The sequence below is a fragment of the Alosa pseudoharengus genome, unplaced genomic scaffold (genome assembly GCF_046254945.1).
Source record: "Alosa pseudoharengus isolate Yale_2024_CS ecotype anadromous, Long Island Sound unplaced genomic scaffold, YU_APseudo_1.1 YU_APseudo_1.1_scf_22, whole genome shotgun sequence".
NCBI lineage: Eukaryota > Metazoa > Chordata > Actinopteri > Clupeiformes > Clupeidae > Alosa > Alosa pseudoharengus.
The window spans coordinates 14,355,055-14,371,208 of NW_027468680.1; the positions used below are offsets into that span (position 1 = coordinate 14,355,055).

At 46.1% G+C, this 16,154-nt stretch overlaps 2 protein-coding genes and 1 long non-coding RNA gene across 3 annotated transcripts in view; 2 read left to right on the forward strand and 1 right to left on the reverse strand.

Annotated features, from left to right (window-relative positions):
• The first annotated feature begins 1,262 nt into the window (after window positions 1-1,262).
• Window positions 1,263-5,007, forward strand: LOC143139553 (uncharacterized). The gene is made up of 5 exons (XM_076300132.1): window positions 1,263-1,342; window positions 3,733-3,852; window positions 4,144-4,410; window positions 4,763-4,882; window positions 4,983-5,007. The coding sequence occupies exons 1-5, from the start codon at window positions 1,287-1,289 to the stop codon at window positions 5,005-5,007; spliced, it is 588 nt and encodes a 195-aa protein (XP_076156247.1). The 5' UTR covers window positions 1,263-1,286.
• A 181-nt stretch (window positions 5,008-5,188) lies between these two features.
• On the forward strand, window positions 5,189-6,564 carry LOC143139295 (uncharacterized). The gene is made up of 3 exons (XR_012990371.1): window positions 5,189-5,270; window positions 5,424-5,524; window positions 5,726-6,564. It is a non-coding gene; the product is annotated as an uncharacterized LOC143139295 (long non-coding RNA).
• Window positions 6,565-6,678: 114 nt separating this feature from the next.
• The window catches only part of sos2 (son of sevenless homolog 2 (Drosophila)), a 31,558-nt gene continuing 22,082 nt past the window's right edge, over window positions 6,679-16,154 (reverse strand). The window contains exons 12-23 of the mRNA XM_076300660.1: window positions 15,807-15,929; window positions 15,579-15,691; window positions 14,667-14,889; window positions 14,332-14,451; window positions 13,522-13,684; window positions 12,820-12,937; window positions 12,421-12,593; window positions 12,122-12,238; window positions 11,569-11,851; window positions 11,228-11,272; window positions 10,856-10,962; window positions 6,679-10,660 (exon numbers count right to left, since the gene is read on the reverse strand). Coding sequence (XP_076156775.1) covers window positions 10,082-10,660; window positions 10,856-10,962; window positions 11,228-11,272; window positions 11,569-11,851; window positions 12,122-12,238; window positions 12,421-12,593; window positions 12,820-12,937; window positions 13,522-13,684; window positions 14,332-14,451; window positions 14,667-14,889; window positions 15,579-15,691; window positions 15,807-15,929 — 2,164 coding nt within the window. The 3' untranslated portion in view covers window positions 6,679-10,081. The remainder of the gene's footprint in view (window positions 10,661-10,855; window positions 10,963-11,227; window positions 11,273-11,568; window positions 11,852-12,121; window positions 12,239-12,420; window positions 12,594-12,819; window positions 12,938-13,521; window positions 13,685-14,331; window positions 14,452-14,666; window positions 14,890-15,578; window positions 15,692-15,806; window positions 15,930-16,154) is intronic.

Below are 16,154 nucleotides of genomic sequence, written 5' to 3' on the forward strand. Positions count from 1 at the left end.
ACTAGTGTACCTTCACAAACAGAAACACAATCCACACAACAGCACATTGTGCAGGCGAGTGAAGTGTTAAAACACTCCAAAAGTAGGCACAAAGACCAACTTTAGCTGGTGAAAATGGATCCTCCAGTGTCACAACAAATGCCTTGTTCTCTCTATCAAAAACATTGCCTTCCCTTCCTCCACCCTCACAGGGAAGCCCTGCTTTTTGTGCTGAATCTGGCCTTCAGGAGAGCTGAACAGCCTCCTCAGTCTTATCACTGAACTCGCTGCTGAACACACACTTCTGTCAAATCCACATTACTTTGCAGTTTTCTTTTTTTTTTTCGTAGCCGGTCTAGTTTTTCTCCCAGAGTCAGGACATGCTTAGGAAGCCAGTCATCAGTGCTCTGAGCCAGGGGGGAGCTTTTTTTAAAACAAAGAGTTTCACACAGGCTCCAGTCACCGACTCAAGTCTAAAGTTATGAACACCTGTGGTACACATCATGCCAGTGGTTGCCCATTAAAGGTTTTGCATGTCAGTGCAGTGCAAAATGTGTCATTTTGTGCATTGACAGGGGGTGTTTTCTGAAGCGTATCTGGGCTATGTGTCCACTCTGCCAACCATCCTCAATGCAGAGATCAGCAAAGTGCAGCTGGCAGCGAAAACACACAACACACAGGTGAGAAAGGTCTACACACCTGCATGCACATATAGAAGACACACAACACACAGGTGAGAAAGGTCTACACACCTGCATGCACATAGAAAAGTGTGTAAGTGCACATATAAATGTCTTAGACTTTTTTTTATATGTATGCAGCCCAAAGTTGTCGGGGCATGATTGATAAAGCCTAATCTTGTCACTCAGTGATACACTGTCACATATATATTATTTTAGATAAAGTACTTAATATTAAATATTAAAGTTGTATGATGTTTGTGTGCTGTTCTGTTGACCACTACAGGATGGCCAGGAGAAGAAGGAGGGGTCAGGGGTCATCTCATTACTGTTCTCACCTGTCTCCAGGATCCATAGCTACTTGAGCATCATACAGGTGTTGTCTCTCTAGCTTTCCTTTTACACACACACACACACACACACACACACACACACACACACACACACACACACACACACACACACACACACAAATTGGTTTCAAGGCTTCTCTTTCTCAAACACATCCTCTCTCTCCTCTCTCTCTCTCAGAGCCTCCTCGACTGGACAGGGGGTGACCATCCTGATCGCCATCTGCTTGAGGACACCCAAAGAATTCTGGGGCACATCCGTTCCCGTGGCCATGCAATGCTGGAACAAGATGTGCAATCAGAGGAAAGGCCGGCTGTAGTCACAGGTTTACGGTGGGTTCAGTTAGAGGACGCATGATTAAATCATTCCAATGAATACTTTATTAGGCATAATGGCTTATAATGTAGGACTCGTAGTTACCGTGCTTCAATCATGTTGTTTGGGTACTGCTTCATCTTCTAGCAACATACAGTACATTACATTTTACTTTAATGTAGATGGATAGATAGATAGATAGATAGATAGAACTGCCATTGTGATGTTGTATGTACAAGTGGAAGTGATGCAGTGAGATGTCATGGTAGAGCGTGTTCCATAAAGGACATGCAAAAAGTGAACTGTGCAAAGATATGGATATGTGATAAGAATAGAATTACTGTATCTGATGGTAAACAGCAATAGAAATGAACTATGCAAATTCGTAATACTTTGTAAACAAATACTAACATTCTGAGTGTCAGTCAGAGTGTAGGTTGGCATGATATGGTAGGGGGAGAGAGAGACTCATGCCCAATACTCAATTTCGTAGAGCAGTAGTGGCGGTGTGCACATCTCCACCGGTGAGGTGCAGGGCAAAAGGGGCTGGATACAACTTAAAAGAATGAGATGCCCGCGCTCTGCTAATTCTCCTATAGGTTTATTGTGCTGCAACGTTTCCTGCTGGGTCTTCCTCAGGCAAAATAATACTCAATTTCACCCCTCCATTTCTGTGAGGACAAAAGACCCCATCAACCTGTCTGTTGAGCATAACAGTGACAGGAATCTGCCACTTACATGCTCCTCTGTCTTGGTGAATGTGCTGTGTAAGGCGTGGCGGTCATTGTCCGTAATTGACAGCTGCTTGCTCAGGGTCCTTTTTTCCCACCACTGACGTTAGGAACTCCATCCCTGTGCCAACGACAAAGCCAGCTGTCCTGACCTGCCAATCCAGGCGTCCAACATCGCTCCTCCTGCTATGCTGCCTCCCCAGCACGCCATAGCATAGAAGAGAACATCGGCTTTATACATTTTATGATCTATATGTATACATTTATACAATAATGATCAGAATGAATCAGAATCAGAATCCTTTTATTGGCACGTTTCTTTCTTTTTCACACGAAAAAAAAGAACAAGAAATTTGACTTGGTGAAATGGTGCAAAACACATAAGAAATATTTACATTTAAATTCTTGAATTTCCCCTTGGGGATCAATAAAGTATCTATCTATCTATCTATCTATCTATCTATCTATCTATCTATCTATCTATCTAAATTAGGGCTGTCAAAATAACTGATTAATTTCGATGAATTAATTTGAGAAAAAATAACTGATTAAAAAAAATAGCGCAGATTAATCGATTCCGTATGATCTTTGACCCCGAGCCGTTCTAGTCAATAACCGTTAGACTGTAAAATGAAGGAGAGAGAAGAAAATGTGCTGCCTAGATCATTGATTGGAACATTTACTTTTAAAAAATGGCCTGATGCTGTTGATAAAAATAAAGTGTTGATTAAAATAAAGTCCTCTGCGATGTCTGCAGCAAGGAATTTGCATATGACCCGAGTCCGTCAACTCTAAAGTCGCACATCAATGCAAAGAAATAGTGTTGACATTGAGGGAAGTGTTCATTTATTTTCATTGTGTCCCCTAGGTTATATCTGTGGCCTGAAATAGATTATTATGCCATTATTTGAACAGTGAGAATAATAATAAAAGAGTTTTTGAACTTTAATGTCACTAATGCTGATTATTCAATGATTCATTTGAATTTAAATATTTAAAATACTTTCACAGCAAAAATTATATATGCGATTAATTTAGATTAATTAATCACAGAGTATTTAATAATTTGATTATTTTTTTAATCGATTGACAGCCCTAATTTAAATACAACTATAAACTATAATATATAATATTATGCAATATAATATAATATAATATAATATAATATAATATAATATAATATAGGCCTATATACAAATATGACAAAGTGCAGATGCAAGTACAAAAACACTACGCAGAAAGGGGGCTATGTTTTTTGCAGAGGGGAAGAAACTGTTGTGGCGTGAGGTCCTGGTCATGATGGAAGGCAGCCTGCCAGAGGGGAGTGTGTCCGGGGTGGGAGCGGTCTGCAGCAATCTTTCCTGCCTGCCTCAGGGCCCTGGAGGTGTACAGACTTTGGAGAGCAAATGATGCGCTGTAAACATGTTTACATACATGTTTCTGTTAAAGAAAATAAAGAGAATGCCGTACACTCTGCTCCATGTTTTAATGTTGAAGTGACGTTTCGGCCGTCTGGCCTTCTTCAAACTTGACATACATGCATGTTTCTGTCATAGCCATCTGGGTTAAAGCGTTTGATAAAATATCAAAATAGCCCAAATATTAGTTGGTTAAAGTAATAGTGAGCCAAACTGTGAAACCATTTAAGGCTGAATTCTTGTGTTTTCTTTTGGCAGGTGTGAGATTCCAAGTCCTGACTGCCCTCCATCAGCCTTCAGCAAATACTCGCCCAACTCCAGGGACACTCTGACACGCTCGCAGACTCACCGCCAGGACACCCAGCCTGCCAACTCCCAGTCAGTGTGCTGGCTTCTGCTGCCTTCTGGGTGTATAAATATAGATGATCCCCTATCCACAGGGAACTGCAGTGCTCTCTGTTAAAGTCTGATAAGTGGTGACTTTAAGCCGTGAATTAAAAAAGTGAATCATATGGGCGAAATTAAGTGCCGTTTTGATTTTTGATGGATTATTCAGGATTTTGATTGTGAGAGCCCTCTAGTGGTGAAATGGTGTAGCACAGAGCCATTGATTTGACGCTTCAGGAAAAGAAGAGATAGTATGTAATTCTCTGTCATTCTCTGTCTCAGTCCATCCAGCATATGCCATCCTGTACCCAGCTCTGCCAGCTGGAACCATGTAGCCCCATCGCTGGGCTGCGGTACTTGGAGCTTGCCACCTGATGCCACTCCGGTGCGGGTCCCAGGGCCCAGGGAGAGACCGGGTGACGTGCGCTTCCTCCTTTACCCTTCTGACCCAGGAGGGGGCGCCGCCACAGACAGTGATCCCGGACAGGGCACCTCCTCACAGCCACTGGGGAAGAGAATGTACAACTCCGAGGTCTATCACATCAACAGGTGTGTGTGCTTTGTGTTTGTGGTTTATCCTCTTAATTGACAGCAAACATGAACTGAATTGACTGAAGGAGACATAACATGCCTTATTCACTTTCTTGGTTCAATTTATCTCCAGCAAACGACACTAGATTATTAGCCAGTAACTAAGAAAGAATCCCTGTCAGGACTGAACTCAAAAGATGTTTTTTTTGTGTGTTGTTTTTGATGTGTTTTATTCCCTCTGCTGGCTATGATGTGTTATTGCATGCGTTACATCCCTCATTACACAGCTGTTCCCCATGACATTTGCAAGCCTGATTGTGTAATGATGTACATGGTGCGAATGTAGCATCTCCATCCATCCATCCCACAGGCCTGTGGTGGACTTTGAGACGGACCCGGAGGAGCTGGGCGAGGCATCAGTCTTCGACTACTCCTCTGTGACGACCTGCAGCCCTGACGACACGCTGGAGCTCCACGGCAACGGCCTGGAGCGTAGCAACGGCACCGAGGAGAGCCGAGGCGAGGAGGAGGAAGAAGAGGAGGAGGAGGAGGAAGATGAGGAGGACAGCCAGATCCCCGTGCTGCTGAAGCCGTCCTACACGCTCCCACGCCTGAAGCCGTCCAGCCAGAGACCCCCGCTCTCCCCGAGGCTGGTGCACCGGGATGGGGCCGTGTGCACCCGGTGGCAGATCCCCCGTGCCGCCCCCAACCCCCCGACACACACGCAGGCGCACGCGCACATACACACGCAGATGCAGGCGGGCGGACAGGTGTGTGTGGCGGCAGGCCCTGGTGGGGAGAGGAGGGAGAGGCGCATGAAGCTGCAGCGGCAACCTTCCAGAGCATTCCGTCCCATCTGGGACCAGCCCTATAGGCAGGTGTGTGTCACACAAATATATTGTATATATATTTATATTTCAAATATATTGTATATATATAAATATAACACACCAATACGTGCACATAAACACACACCAACAACTGAAGGTCTATTTAACTGTGCCTCGCTGATGCGTGTTTTTGTCAACCAGGGAGATGAGACACCTGACAGGGACCAATCACAAGCCCACAGAGGAGTGACATCACAGGGGCATTCAGGTTCCAACCCACAGAAGGACAGAGATGGAGTGAGGTAAATCTCATCCAACACACACACACACACACACACACACACATACACACACACACACACACACACACACACACACACACACACACACACACACATACACAGCTTTAGATTATGTTGTACTTGCCACCCTTTCTGGATGGGTATTAGAAATGAAAACAGAGCTCTTTAATCAAATGGAAATGAATGTATGTGTGTGTTCAGGTCCTCGCTGTATGGTGGTGGGGGCAGAGGCAGTCCCGTCGGTCCGCTGGGAAATCGAAATGTTTGGAACGAGAGCGAGGACAGCGAAGGTCCTTGCAGCACCGTCTAACACACACACGCACACAGAGCCAGTCATCATGATTCATCCTATTCCTTCAATGCCTTTTGTTTTGTGTGGACACCCCTGACATCTTAAACGAGTTTAGAGATTATTCAGGGACAGTTGGATCCTATTTGTACCCCACAGTCCTGCCTCATAATTCAATAATATGAATTTTAGCCATTGGCAAAACAAGTTCTGATAAAAATGGTGTAATATGTGAGTGCTCTACTCTCGGCTGTAGAAATAGTGAAGGGACAATGCTGGACAACAGGCCCTGTATTGGGTACAATTCTTCTGTTTTTCACTACATCCTGACTGTAGTAGTTACCTGTATGACCGCTCCATGTCACTCACCCAGTGTCAGGGTTTCAAGTTGAATTTGAGTTTTAAAGGTAGTCCTTGATTCTGGTTAAATACACCCCTCCCTTCAGTCCTGATGAAGCAATGTTTTTGATTAGCTGGAATAGTGTATTGGTTGATATAAGCCACATTATTTCCCAGGACTATGAACAGAGTTTTTTGAGCACACAAACAAAAGACAGCTAGGGGAGGGTGATTCCATGTATTAGATTATAATCAAGGACTGTGCCTTTAAGCTCCCTGGTTGTATGTCCTGGCTCTGTGATGCAGTGCAACAGCTAATATGACTGCGCTTATATGAGATTTACAGCTAATCTCACAAAACCATCTTGGGCACACACAGACACACACACTCTCCCTCTATCTCTCACACACACACACACACACACACACAGACACCTCTCCTGCATGGGGATAGAACTCAGAGATGTATAGAATGTATAAAATAACAATTAAGCCAGGCTTAAATAAAGTTTGATAATGTACAAAATAAGACCAGGTGATTTTTTTATTAATCTCTTTCAGAACATGAATACAAAATGCTTTTTTTCTATGGTTAAAGGCCACACACCACCAGCTGCTACCAGCCAGAATTCTGGGATAGCCTGGAGGAGCATGTTAAGTGTCAGGACAAGGGACTTGTACAGGATTTAAACAAAACAAACAAAAACAAACAACCAAAAACAAAAAAAAAACAACAGCACAGGAAAACAAAATGCCAAAGCACACGCCTATCGCCTCCAGTGACACAAACAGGATGTGACATCATAGAGGACATTAGTCCTGTAAGGCCGCCGTGTCTGAGGAATCCTCGTGGGCAACATCCCAACCCCTCAGTTGCTGCCTCTTCCTATGTGTGTGACAGAAACAGGGGGACTCTGCAAGAATGTTTGCAGATTTTGCACATCTGTGGAGTGTTTGCTTCAAAGTGTGTGTGTGCATTTTGATGAATAATGATCATAGGGCATTGAGTACTCACTTGGGTTAAAAGCGATTAGTGTGTGTGTTTGTGTGTAAGGGTATTATTTTGTATTCATTTCCAATCTCTATAACAGTATTGCCTAAAGTGCAGATAGTGAGCCTGGGGCCCCCATACCCTGGGGCTGGTAGTTTGCTTCCTTCTGGTCATCCAGAAACATACATCTACTCGACTGAATGTGTCAGTCAACCCGGCCAAACAAGCTATCGTTAATAGTTTGCAACAGTGTAGTAGTTCATTCGTTTTCACTTGAGCAAAGGTTGCTGAGTGCTATCTATTCATTTGGTTTTTCAAAGCAGATATGCAAAGATGGCTATTTTATACTGCATTCTGATGTGCGTGCGTGCATGCGTGTGTGTGTGTGTGTGTCTGTGTACACTGAGGATTTCTTCAAAGATGGGATTGTCAGTGGGACTGCTTAGCACTAAAGAAATCATCTAAATAAACATCTCTTATTTCTGTGTTATGGCTTTGGGCAGTAGGGTTTTTAAGTTTCATACAAGGCAAAGAATTTGACTCCAACGCGCACGCACGCAGACACAGACGCGCACACACACACACACACACACACGCGCACGCACACAATTCCGTTAGAGTGTAAATGTTACAGAGACTTCTAACACTGTAGTGTACAGCAGTGTGTGTTAGGCAACCAACACTTTTTGTTTGTCTTTTTTCAAGCATTTTTACAAATTATTTTGCAAAGCGTTTCAAAGAAAACAAAAGGCACATATTGAGAAACAATGCAGGTTTTCAGTCGTTGGAAAAAAATAATTCATCCTGACTTTTTTTTCCAGAGAAGACACAGAAAGACAAATCATGGACATGTATGGCCTTGTTCCAGAGTCCTGCGCTTCTGATTGGCTGCTGACTGGAGTGCTCCATGGTGACTGGTCAGGGATTGTTACAAGGGGTGGGGGGTGTACTTGAACATTCAGAGGTGAACATTCAGTGGAGGATTCTGGGGGCTGGAGTCTTTTTGCCAGCAGCAGGCATCTTCAAGGTCGGGGTGTAAGACATCGTCTTGGCTTTAGATTGCTTGAGAGATCACTGGAGAGCGAACTGACACACTCACACAGAAAAACACCGGCATCCTTGCAAACAAACATGCGCACACACATATACACACACACACACACACATTACTGGCACTCATGTCTTCTGTCTTTAGAGTTCTCCTATCTCTCCTGACGTTCCTTGCCAGCCCTAAATTGGAGAACATGTCTTCACTACTTCATAGTCAGCTCTCACATACACATCCACCTCATCTCACACACTCCTACTCAGGCTCTGAACCACACATCCCAACACTGACAAACGCTCGCACATGCACACACACACATTCTCTCTCCAGTTCTCTCAGCTTGTTGACTGGTCACAGCCTCAGGTCATAGGTCTGAGCTGTATTAAAAGGCAACTAAAGATAAGCGTGTGTGTGTGTGTGTTGTGTGTGTTGGTGTGTGTGTGTACATTAAGTAACAGGCTGAGCCCTGCAGTGGTACAGTGCAGTTACTCATTTGAAAATGACTAAAAGAAGCAAAGGGCAGGGGGACCATGTTCTGTTTCTACTGGTCCTCTTTGTCCATCCTCCTGCATAAAGTAAGACTTTGGCCACAAAACTGCAGTGCGTAGAAAAAGAGTTCAACAGTATTGAGTCGTTCAGACAGATGGCTAGCCCTCACAGGCTCTGCCTCTGTCTGCCAATGGCCTTCAGTGTGTGTGTGTGTGTGTGTGTGGAGTAATTGTATTTGCGTGGTGGTGGTCGGCATTTTAGTCTTTAAGTGTTTATATTCGCTAGTTCAGGCTCCTTTTCCTTTTCATTGATTAGCAGCCTGGTGAATGCGCTGTGGCAGCTGCATATGCATTAGGCTCCAGGATGCCCCTCAGTCTCAATATCAACATCAACATCAGTCAGTCAGTCAGTCAGTCTCGAGAGAGAGTGTGCAGTCAGTGCCTGTTAGGGTCACAGCAGGTTAAAGGGCGTCGGGAGGGCAGCCAACTCTTCGCCGGTCAGCCCCCGTCACCTCACGGGCAGCACTCAGGCTGCACTCAGACCCTCCGGGAGCCTGCCAGGCCGCACACCGTTCCAACGCTCCTTTAAGGCAATCAGAGAGTCTACGACCAGGGCTTGGGTCACCACTGGTCCGAGAGAGAGAGAAAGGGAGAGAGAGAGAGAGAGAGAGAGAGAGAGAGAGAAAGGATCCAAAACTGGCCTGCTTCTCTCGATCCAGTCACAGATAAAGTAGACAGGAGACCAGACTTCAATCTCTTTCTGAGCATGTGCTGGCATGCGTGCACAAACACACCCTCTGAAAGATGATGGGCGGTCATTGCTACTCTCTGATTGGCTGGCAGAGTGGTGCAGCGTTTTCCACTGGCTTCAGGTGATGGGCGGGGCATAGAATTAGTTGAGGCGTGCCATGATTGGCCAAGGGCATAGACAGGCAGGTGGGTGGTCTTGTTGATCAGTAGCTTTATATTTGTAATGTTTTTTTTCTTTTAGTAACTGTTTCCTTGTGTTTTTTTTTATTCAGTCTGCTTGTTTAAGTTCATCTTGACGAGCTTTTATTTTTAATTTTTTTAAAAAGGCCATGTTTTTTTTTTTTTTTTTTTTTTTTTTAAATTTGCAGAACACATACAATCCATAGGTCATGCCCTTCCAACACACTTCTGTGACATGACACACACACACCTTGCTGAGAGAGATCAGTGTTCTCCACTTCTGAGTAAGTGTGTGTCTGCGTGTGTATTACTGGGTCCCATAATTCAATCCAACAGTCAGGGGGAAAAGTCCCTCCCATGAGTCATTACTCGCGCCCTCTGGTTGGCCATGTCTGTCAAACAAGAACCCAAATCCCCTCCTCATTGGCTGACGTCCTTATTTGCCCGCCCCGATTTAGGGAAAAGCCCAATTTCATTGGCTCCCATCTGCATTGTCCACCAACGAGAACGCAGGCAGCGGCGTCTGGGGAAGCGGCGTATGGGGCAGGTCCCTCTTGTAGGTCTTGGGCGGCAGCTTGGGCAGCTGCGGGCTGCTGGGCACGTGTCGGGGGGGCACGGGGGGCGCGGCGCCCATGCCCCCACCCCCTCCGCCTGGCGTGGGCAGCGACAGGTGGCACAGGCTGTTCTGGCTGGCGCTGAGCGGGCAACTGCGTCGGGGCACGCGGGGCGAGGGGGTGCCCGGCGGCGTGCTCGGCGAACTGGGCGAGCTGGCGCTGAACTCCCAGTGGAAGCGGTTGACGGGCGACGGCTGCAGGTTCACCGGGTAGTTGATGAAGATCTCGGGCGGGCGCTGGGGCACGGGGGGAGGGGTGTCGGGCAGCGGGTCTCGGGGAGGGGGAGGCGGCGGCGGGGGACTGGGGAGCGGAGTGTCCGACGAGGAGAGGAGAGGGGTGGAGGGCCCGTTGAAGACGGGGATGCGGGGCTGGAGGCGGGGCAGGGGAGGGGGCAGTCGTGGCGGGATGGCCGGAGGGCTGTCTGACCGGCAGCTTAGCTGGAGGAGAAACAAAACCATATCGCCATGGTTAAAGCTAACTTGCAGGCTTTTTTGCTCAATGCATCGTAAACATTACCATGAAAGAGTGTACACAGTGATGGCGTCTAGGAGAGTGTATAGAGGAGGTGTATGAATGTATGTATTAGTATGTATGAGTGTATCTATGGGGGGAGATAAATGAGTGTGTGTTACCTTGGCCTCTGAGACAGCATCTTTCCTCCGAGGGGGAAGTGGAGGGGGTCTGAGGGGTTCCTCTGCAAACAGCTGATTTAGACTCCCGCAGGACACTGAGTGGAATTCTGACCACACACACACACACACAAATACAATTTAAAACTGCACACAACCAGACAAACACACACACACACTGTGTAGCTATGCACAAACAGACCTGTGCAGACTAAGTCATGTTTCCAAAACAGTATAGGTACATCTTTGTCTTTTTGGAAACAAACATGCCTGCATGTGCCAACACATTTTCTCACACACACACACACACACACACACACACACACACACACACACACACACACACACAGGAGAGGTTTCACCAAGGTTACTCACTTGAAGCAGGCGGAAGAAGAACTGGAGCGAATATGCTGTTGTGGCCTGTAGGATGAGAGAGAAGAGAGGTTGAGATGGAGCACACACACACACACACACACACACACACACACACACACACACACACGACTGTCTATGTGAACCTGCATACTGTAAAAATCTGTAATGGAAAGTGGTGTCTGCAGTCTGCACAGGTGCTCCATTCACACCCGCACCCACAGGTGTTGTGGACTAGGACACATAATTGGTACACTTCACTCTACACATCCACCCAAACACATAGACGCACGCACACACACAGACCAACTCAGACAGACAGACAGATAGACAGACAGACCGACCTTCATGCATGTTGCTGAGGTCAGGCTCCATGAAGACGCTGCTCAGGTCAGAGGAGGCGGACTGTGGAGGCGTGGGGGTGGGTGTGTTGGGTGAGGTGGGCACTGACATGGCGCTCTCCCGTTCCCGCTCCGGTTCCGTCTCGGCAATGCTGCGGAACGTCACCTTGTGCGGTGGCTCGCGCTCCAGCGGCACCGGGTGGCCCTTCAGCGTTCCGCCTCCGGTGGACGGATTCCGCACAGCCCGCGTGCCCGGAGACTTCAGACTGTACACGGTCTTCCTGGGCTGGAGAGGTTACACACACACACACACACACACACACACACACACCCCCACCCCCACCCCCACACACACACACACACACACACACACACACACACACACACACACACACACACACACACACACACACACACACACACACACACACACACACACACACACACACACACACACACACACACACGTAGGTTTACACACACGCATGCACACACAGTAGCTGTATCTACACAAAAAAAAACAACTGTGCAGGTACACACATACACACAGACTTACAAAGCGTGGGGGCTGTTTGCAGTTGCGAGGTTCTATTTCTTGGGACTTGTTGAACAGGTAGTCAGAGAACTCCTTCTCGCCCATGTTCCCCATGGGGTTCAGGTTCTCAAAGAAGCGCTGCGGAATGAGGACAAAAGTAAAACAACATAGAACATCAGCACATACACACATAACATAATTATATATGACATGCAGATGTACAAACAGAAAGTAAAATATGGGAATGAGAGAAGACAGTGTGTGTGTGTGTGTGTGTGTGTGTGTGTGTGTGTGTGTGTGTGTGTGTGAGCGCTCCTTACCCGGATGTCGTGCTCCACCCTGAGGCAGTATGGCTGGTTCTGGTACTGCTGGATCTCTCCGGTGATCTCTGCCACTTTCCGTCGCTTGCTGAAGTTGATCAGCTCCTTATTGTGACGCTTCAGGAAGTCTGGGTTCCCCTCCTCCGTCTTCAGGATGTTGGTTAAGTAGATACCTATACACACACACACACACATCCACCAAATTATGCACATGTTAGTTGTTATTATTATTATAATTATTATTAGTTAATATTATTATTATTAGTAGTAGTAGTATTGTATTAGTTATTAATGTTATTGTGCTAGTTATTTTCACAAATTAAATCCATACAAAATCCAAATGTTTTATACATCACTGACACACTGCTATTCAATTTCTGAGACAAGCCAGGCCCCTACCAAAGAAAGGCACACAGGGTGGGTTGATGGACTTAAGCTTGGCCAGGTACTTCTTAAAGTGATCCTGACTCAGCTCCACAGCTTCCTCTAGGATCCGCTTCTTACGCTCCGGGACGGCCTTCTCACACACACACACACACACACACAAAAAAAACACATTACACATTACACAAAATCCACATTAAACAATAAACACACTTTGTCTTACACAACATCAGGGATGGGCAAAAATACAGCAAAACATATTTTAAAATAAAATATAAAATGTATGGATTTTACATGTATCAAAATAACCTACAAAATACAGTAGCCTTGTCATGTAGCAAAATAATATACTGTATTACTGTATTTTGGAAATACTAAAAATACTTTTGAAAAGGGAGCATACAATCAGCACCAATCAGAGGCTACATCTTATACAGGTTATACCAAAAATATTTGTTAGTATTTTTAACCTAGAGAAATACACACCTATGAAGTATATTGATACAATATACAAAGCAATTGTCTTCAAACCCAATAAAATACTAATTACAAAATACTATTTTGTATTTTAAACACATGTATCAAAAATATTGCCTATCCCTGCACACCATCATATCATAACCATTGATTGTATATAAAAACATAACATTTTAGTTTAGATGTGAGAGAGTGTGTATATATATGTGTGTGTGTGTGTGTGTGTGTTGAGGTAGTCACCTCGAAGGTGTGATCGAGCCGGTAGACAGGCACAGAATTGATGGCGCTGACGATCTCCAGCACGCCATTGAAGTTGTTGAGGTCCTGGAACACCTGCAGGATCTCAATGACCCGCGTGAACACGGCCACGCGCTCCTCAAGGTTCTCCGCCTCCACTATACACCTGAGAGACAGACAGAGAAATAGAGAGAGAGAGAGAGAGAGAATGAGTGAGTGCCAATGAGAGAGAGAGAGTGAGAGATAGAAAGGGAGAGTGAGAGTGAGAGAAATAAACACAAGGGAAAGAATAGAAATGGGAGGGTGTATGTGAGAAAGTTAAAGAGAGGGTGAGAGAACAGAGTGTGTGTGAGTGAGAGGAGATTACATGGAGAGATGGGAGTGAGAGAGAGAGAGAGAGGGGGATAAGGAGAATGTGAGAGAGAGAGGGATAAAGAGAATGTGAGTGAGAGAGAGAGAGAGAGAGAGAGAGGGGGGGGGATGAGGAGAATGTGAGTGAGAGAGAGGGGGTAAGGAGAATATGAGTGAGTTTAAGTAAAAGTGAGAGAGCAAGGTACGAAGAAAGTCACTAAAGAGCCAAAGTGTGCGAGAGAGAAGACCAGAAGAGTGTGACCGAGAGGCTCAGATGAGCGTCGATGAGAGGACTGTGGGTGAACGAGAGGCTCAGATGAGCGTCGATGAGAGGACTGTGGGTGAACGAGAGGCTCAGATGAGCGTCGATGAGAGGACTGTGGGTGAACGAGAGGCTCAGATGAGCGTCGATGAGAGGACTGTGGGTGAAGTGTTTCCCACAAGGCCGTGGGACTGACTCACTTCTCGAACCAGAGTGTGAGGTTGGTGGTGTGGCGGATCATGCGCAGCAGGTTGGGAGAGTTCTTCTCCTTGTCCTCTTTGGTCCACACACTGCCCACCAACTCAGATGGACGAACCGCCCTACACACACACACACACACACACACACACACAGTTTTATTGTTAAGTTTCTCTGAAAAAAACTCGTACCATATGTTCTAACACACTCTAAGACATTACAGTATTACGCACAGATGGCAACACTCTTTTACAATGAAATACATCTACCCACACTCATGCACGTACGTACGCTTACACGTACACGTACAGGTACACACACACACACACACACACACCTGTAGAGGTCCGACTCAAGCAGTGTGAGCTGGCGGGCGATCTCAATGGGGTGAAGGGTCATGAGGTCAAAAGTGTCCACCTGGCCGGCGCGGCTGATGTGCCACTCGATGGGCGGCGGCGTTCGTTCAAACGTGATGCTGTGGCTCACGCCGTTGGCCTGCGCCGCCAGCTTACGCCGGATGATCTTGTGGATGGACTCCACCCACTTACGCATCGACTTCCCTGTAAAAACAGCGCTGTGTCAATGAATGCACTACAGAGTTTGTGTGTGGTGTGTGTGTGTGTGTGTGTGTGTGTGTGTGTGTGTGTGTGTGTGCTGTGCATTACTGCATGCAGTGTGCAAACATTTAAAAATATATTGCTGCTCAGTTATGCATTGCTGCTTACTTTGGACAAAGGGTATGCTAAATACCATAATTATAATAACTATAAGTTATAGAACAAGCAAATTGTTGAAGGTTGTTTTTGCACCCATGACCATTTTATGTGGGTGAGTTTCAGTGATTGTCCTTAATTAAGTTCAAGCAGTCATGCGTTAGCATAAGATATCATCATGGTGCATTAACAAACTCCTGGGTGTGAGAGTGCGTATGTATGTCATCTCATTAAAGCTCATGCTAATGAGGAAACAGCAGTGTCTGCCATGACGAAATAATAATAATGTAGCATCAATGCATGGATGAACTATTGTAGAAGCTTTGTTAACAAATGAGTGAGTGTGTGTGTGTGTGTGTGAATTTGTTTCTCTAATGCATGTGGAAGGTTTATACCATAGCAACATTATGCAATGATGAGGAACATATACTGTTAAATGCAGATGAATGGGTTTACTTAACAGCCTATCAAGCATCAAGCTTGACCTCTGCATTAAGCATATTAGATGTGTGTGTGTGTGTGTGTGTGTCAGATACCTCTCAGCTGTGTGATGCTGGTGATGTACTCCTCTAGTTGGATGCGGAGTTCCGGATTGTTCTCAAAGTCGTAGAAGTGATGTTCCACCCACTGACGAAACACATTCAAAACCCTGAGAGAGAGAAAAGAGTGGTCAGGACACACACATTCACAGATAGTTCTACAGACACAGAAACACACACACACACACACATACCCCCCCCCCCCTAGGCGCTGTAGAGTCCTACCTGAGCTGCACTGGCTGGACATACTCCCGGCGGAACCTTTGTAGCTCTGCAGCCATTGGTTGATCGCTGTTCCACAAGCCCTGGAGCTCCTCCTCTTTGGACTCCTGCTCTGGAATCTCTATCCTGTGACATCACAGGGGCAAAGGTCAGGAGCTGAACACATGTTACCATCTCCACCAAAGCTGTCTCTACCATACAGGGAAGCAGGCAGTACCATACAATGACTGCAGAGGACAGAGTCTCTCTCTTTCTCTCACTCACACACACACGCACACGCACACACACGCAAACACCCACATGCAAACACACACACGCGCAAACACACACACGCGCAAACACACACACGCG

Bases quoted from the DNA above. Each gene is read 5' to 3' on its own strand.
- LOC143139553 (XM_076300132.1), top strand. From the start codon at position 1,287: ATGCTGGAACAAGATGTGCAATCAGAGGAAAGGCCGGCTGTAGTCACA. The intron at 1,343-3,732 runs GTGGGTTCAGTT...TTCTTTTGGCAG, and splicing joins GCTGTAGTCACAGGTTTACG to GTGTGAGATTCCAAGTCCTG. The intron at 4,883-4,982 runs GCGTAGCAACGG...GTGCTGCTGAAG, and splicing joins CTCCACGGCAACGGCCTGGA to CCGTCCTACACGCTCCCACG.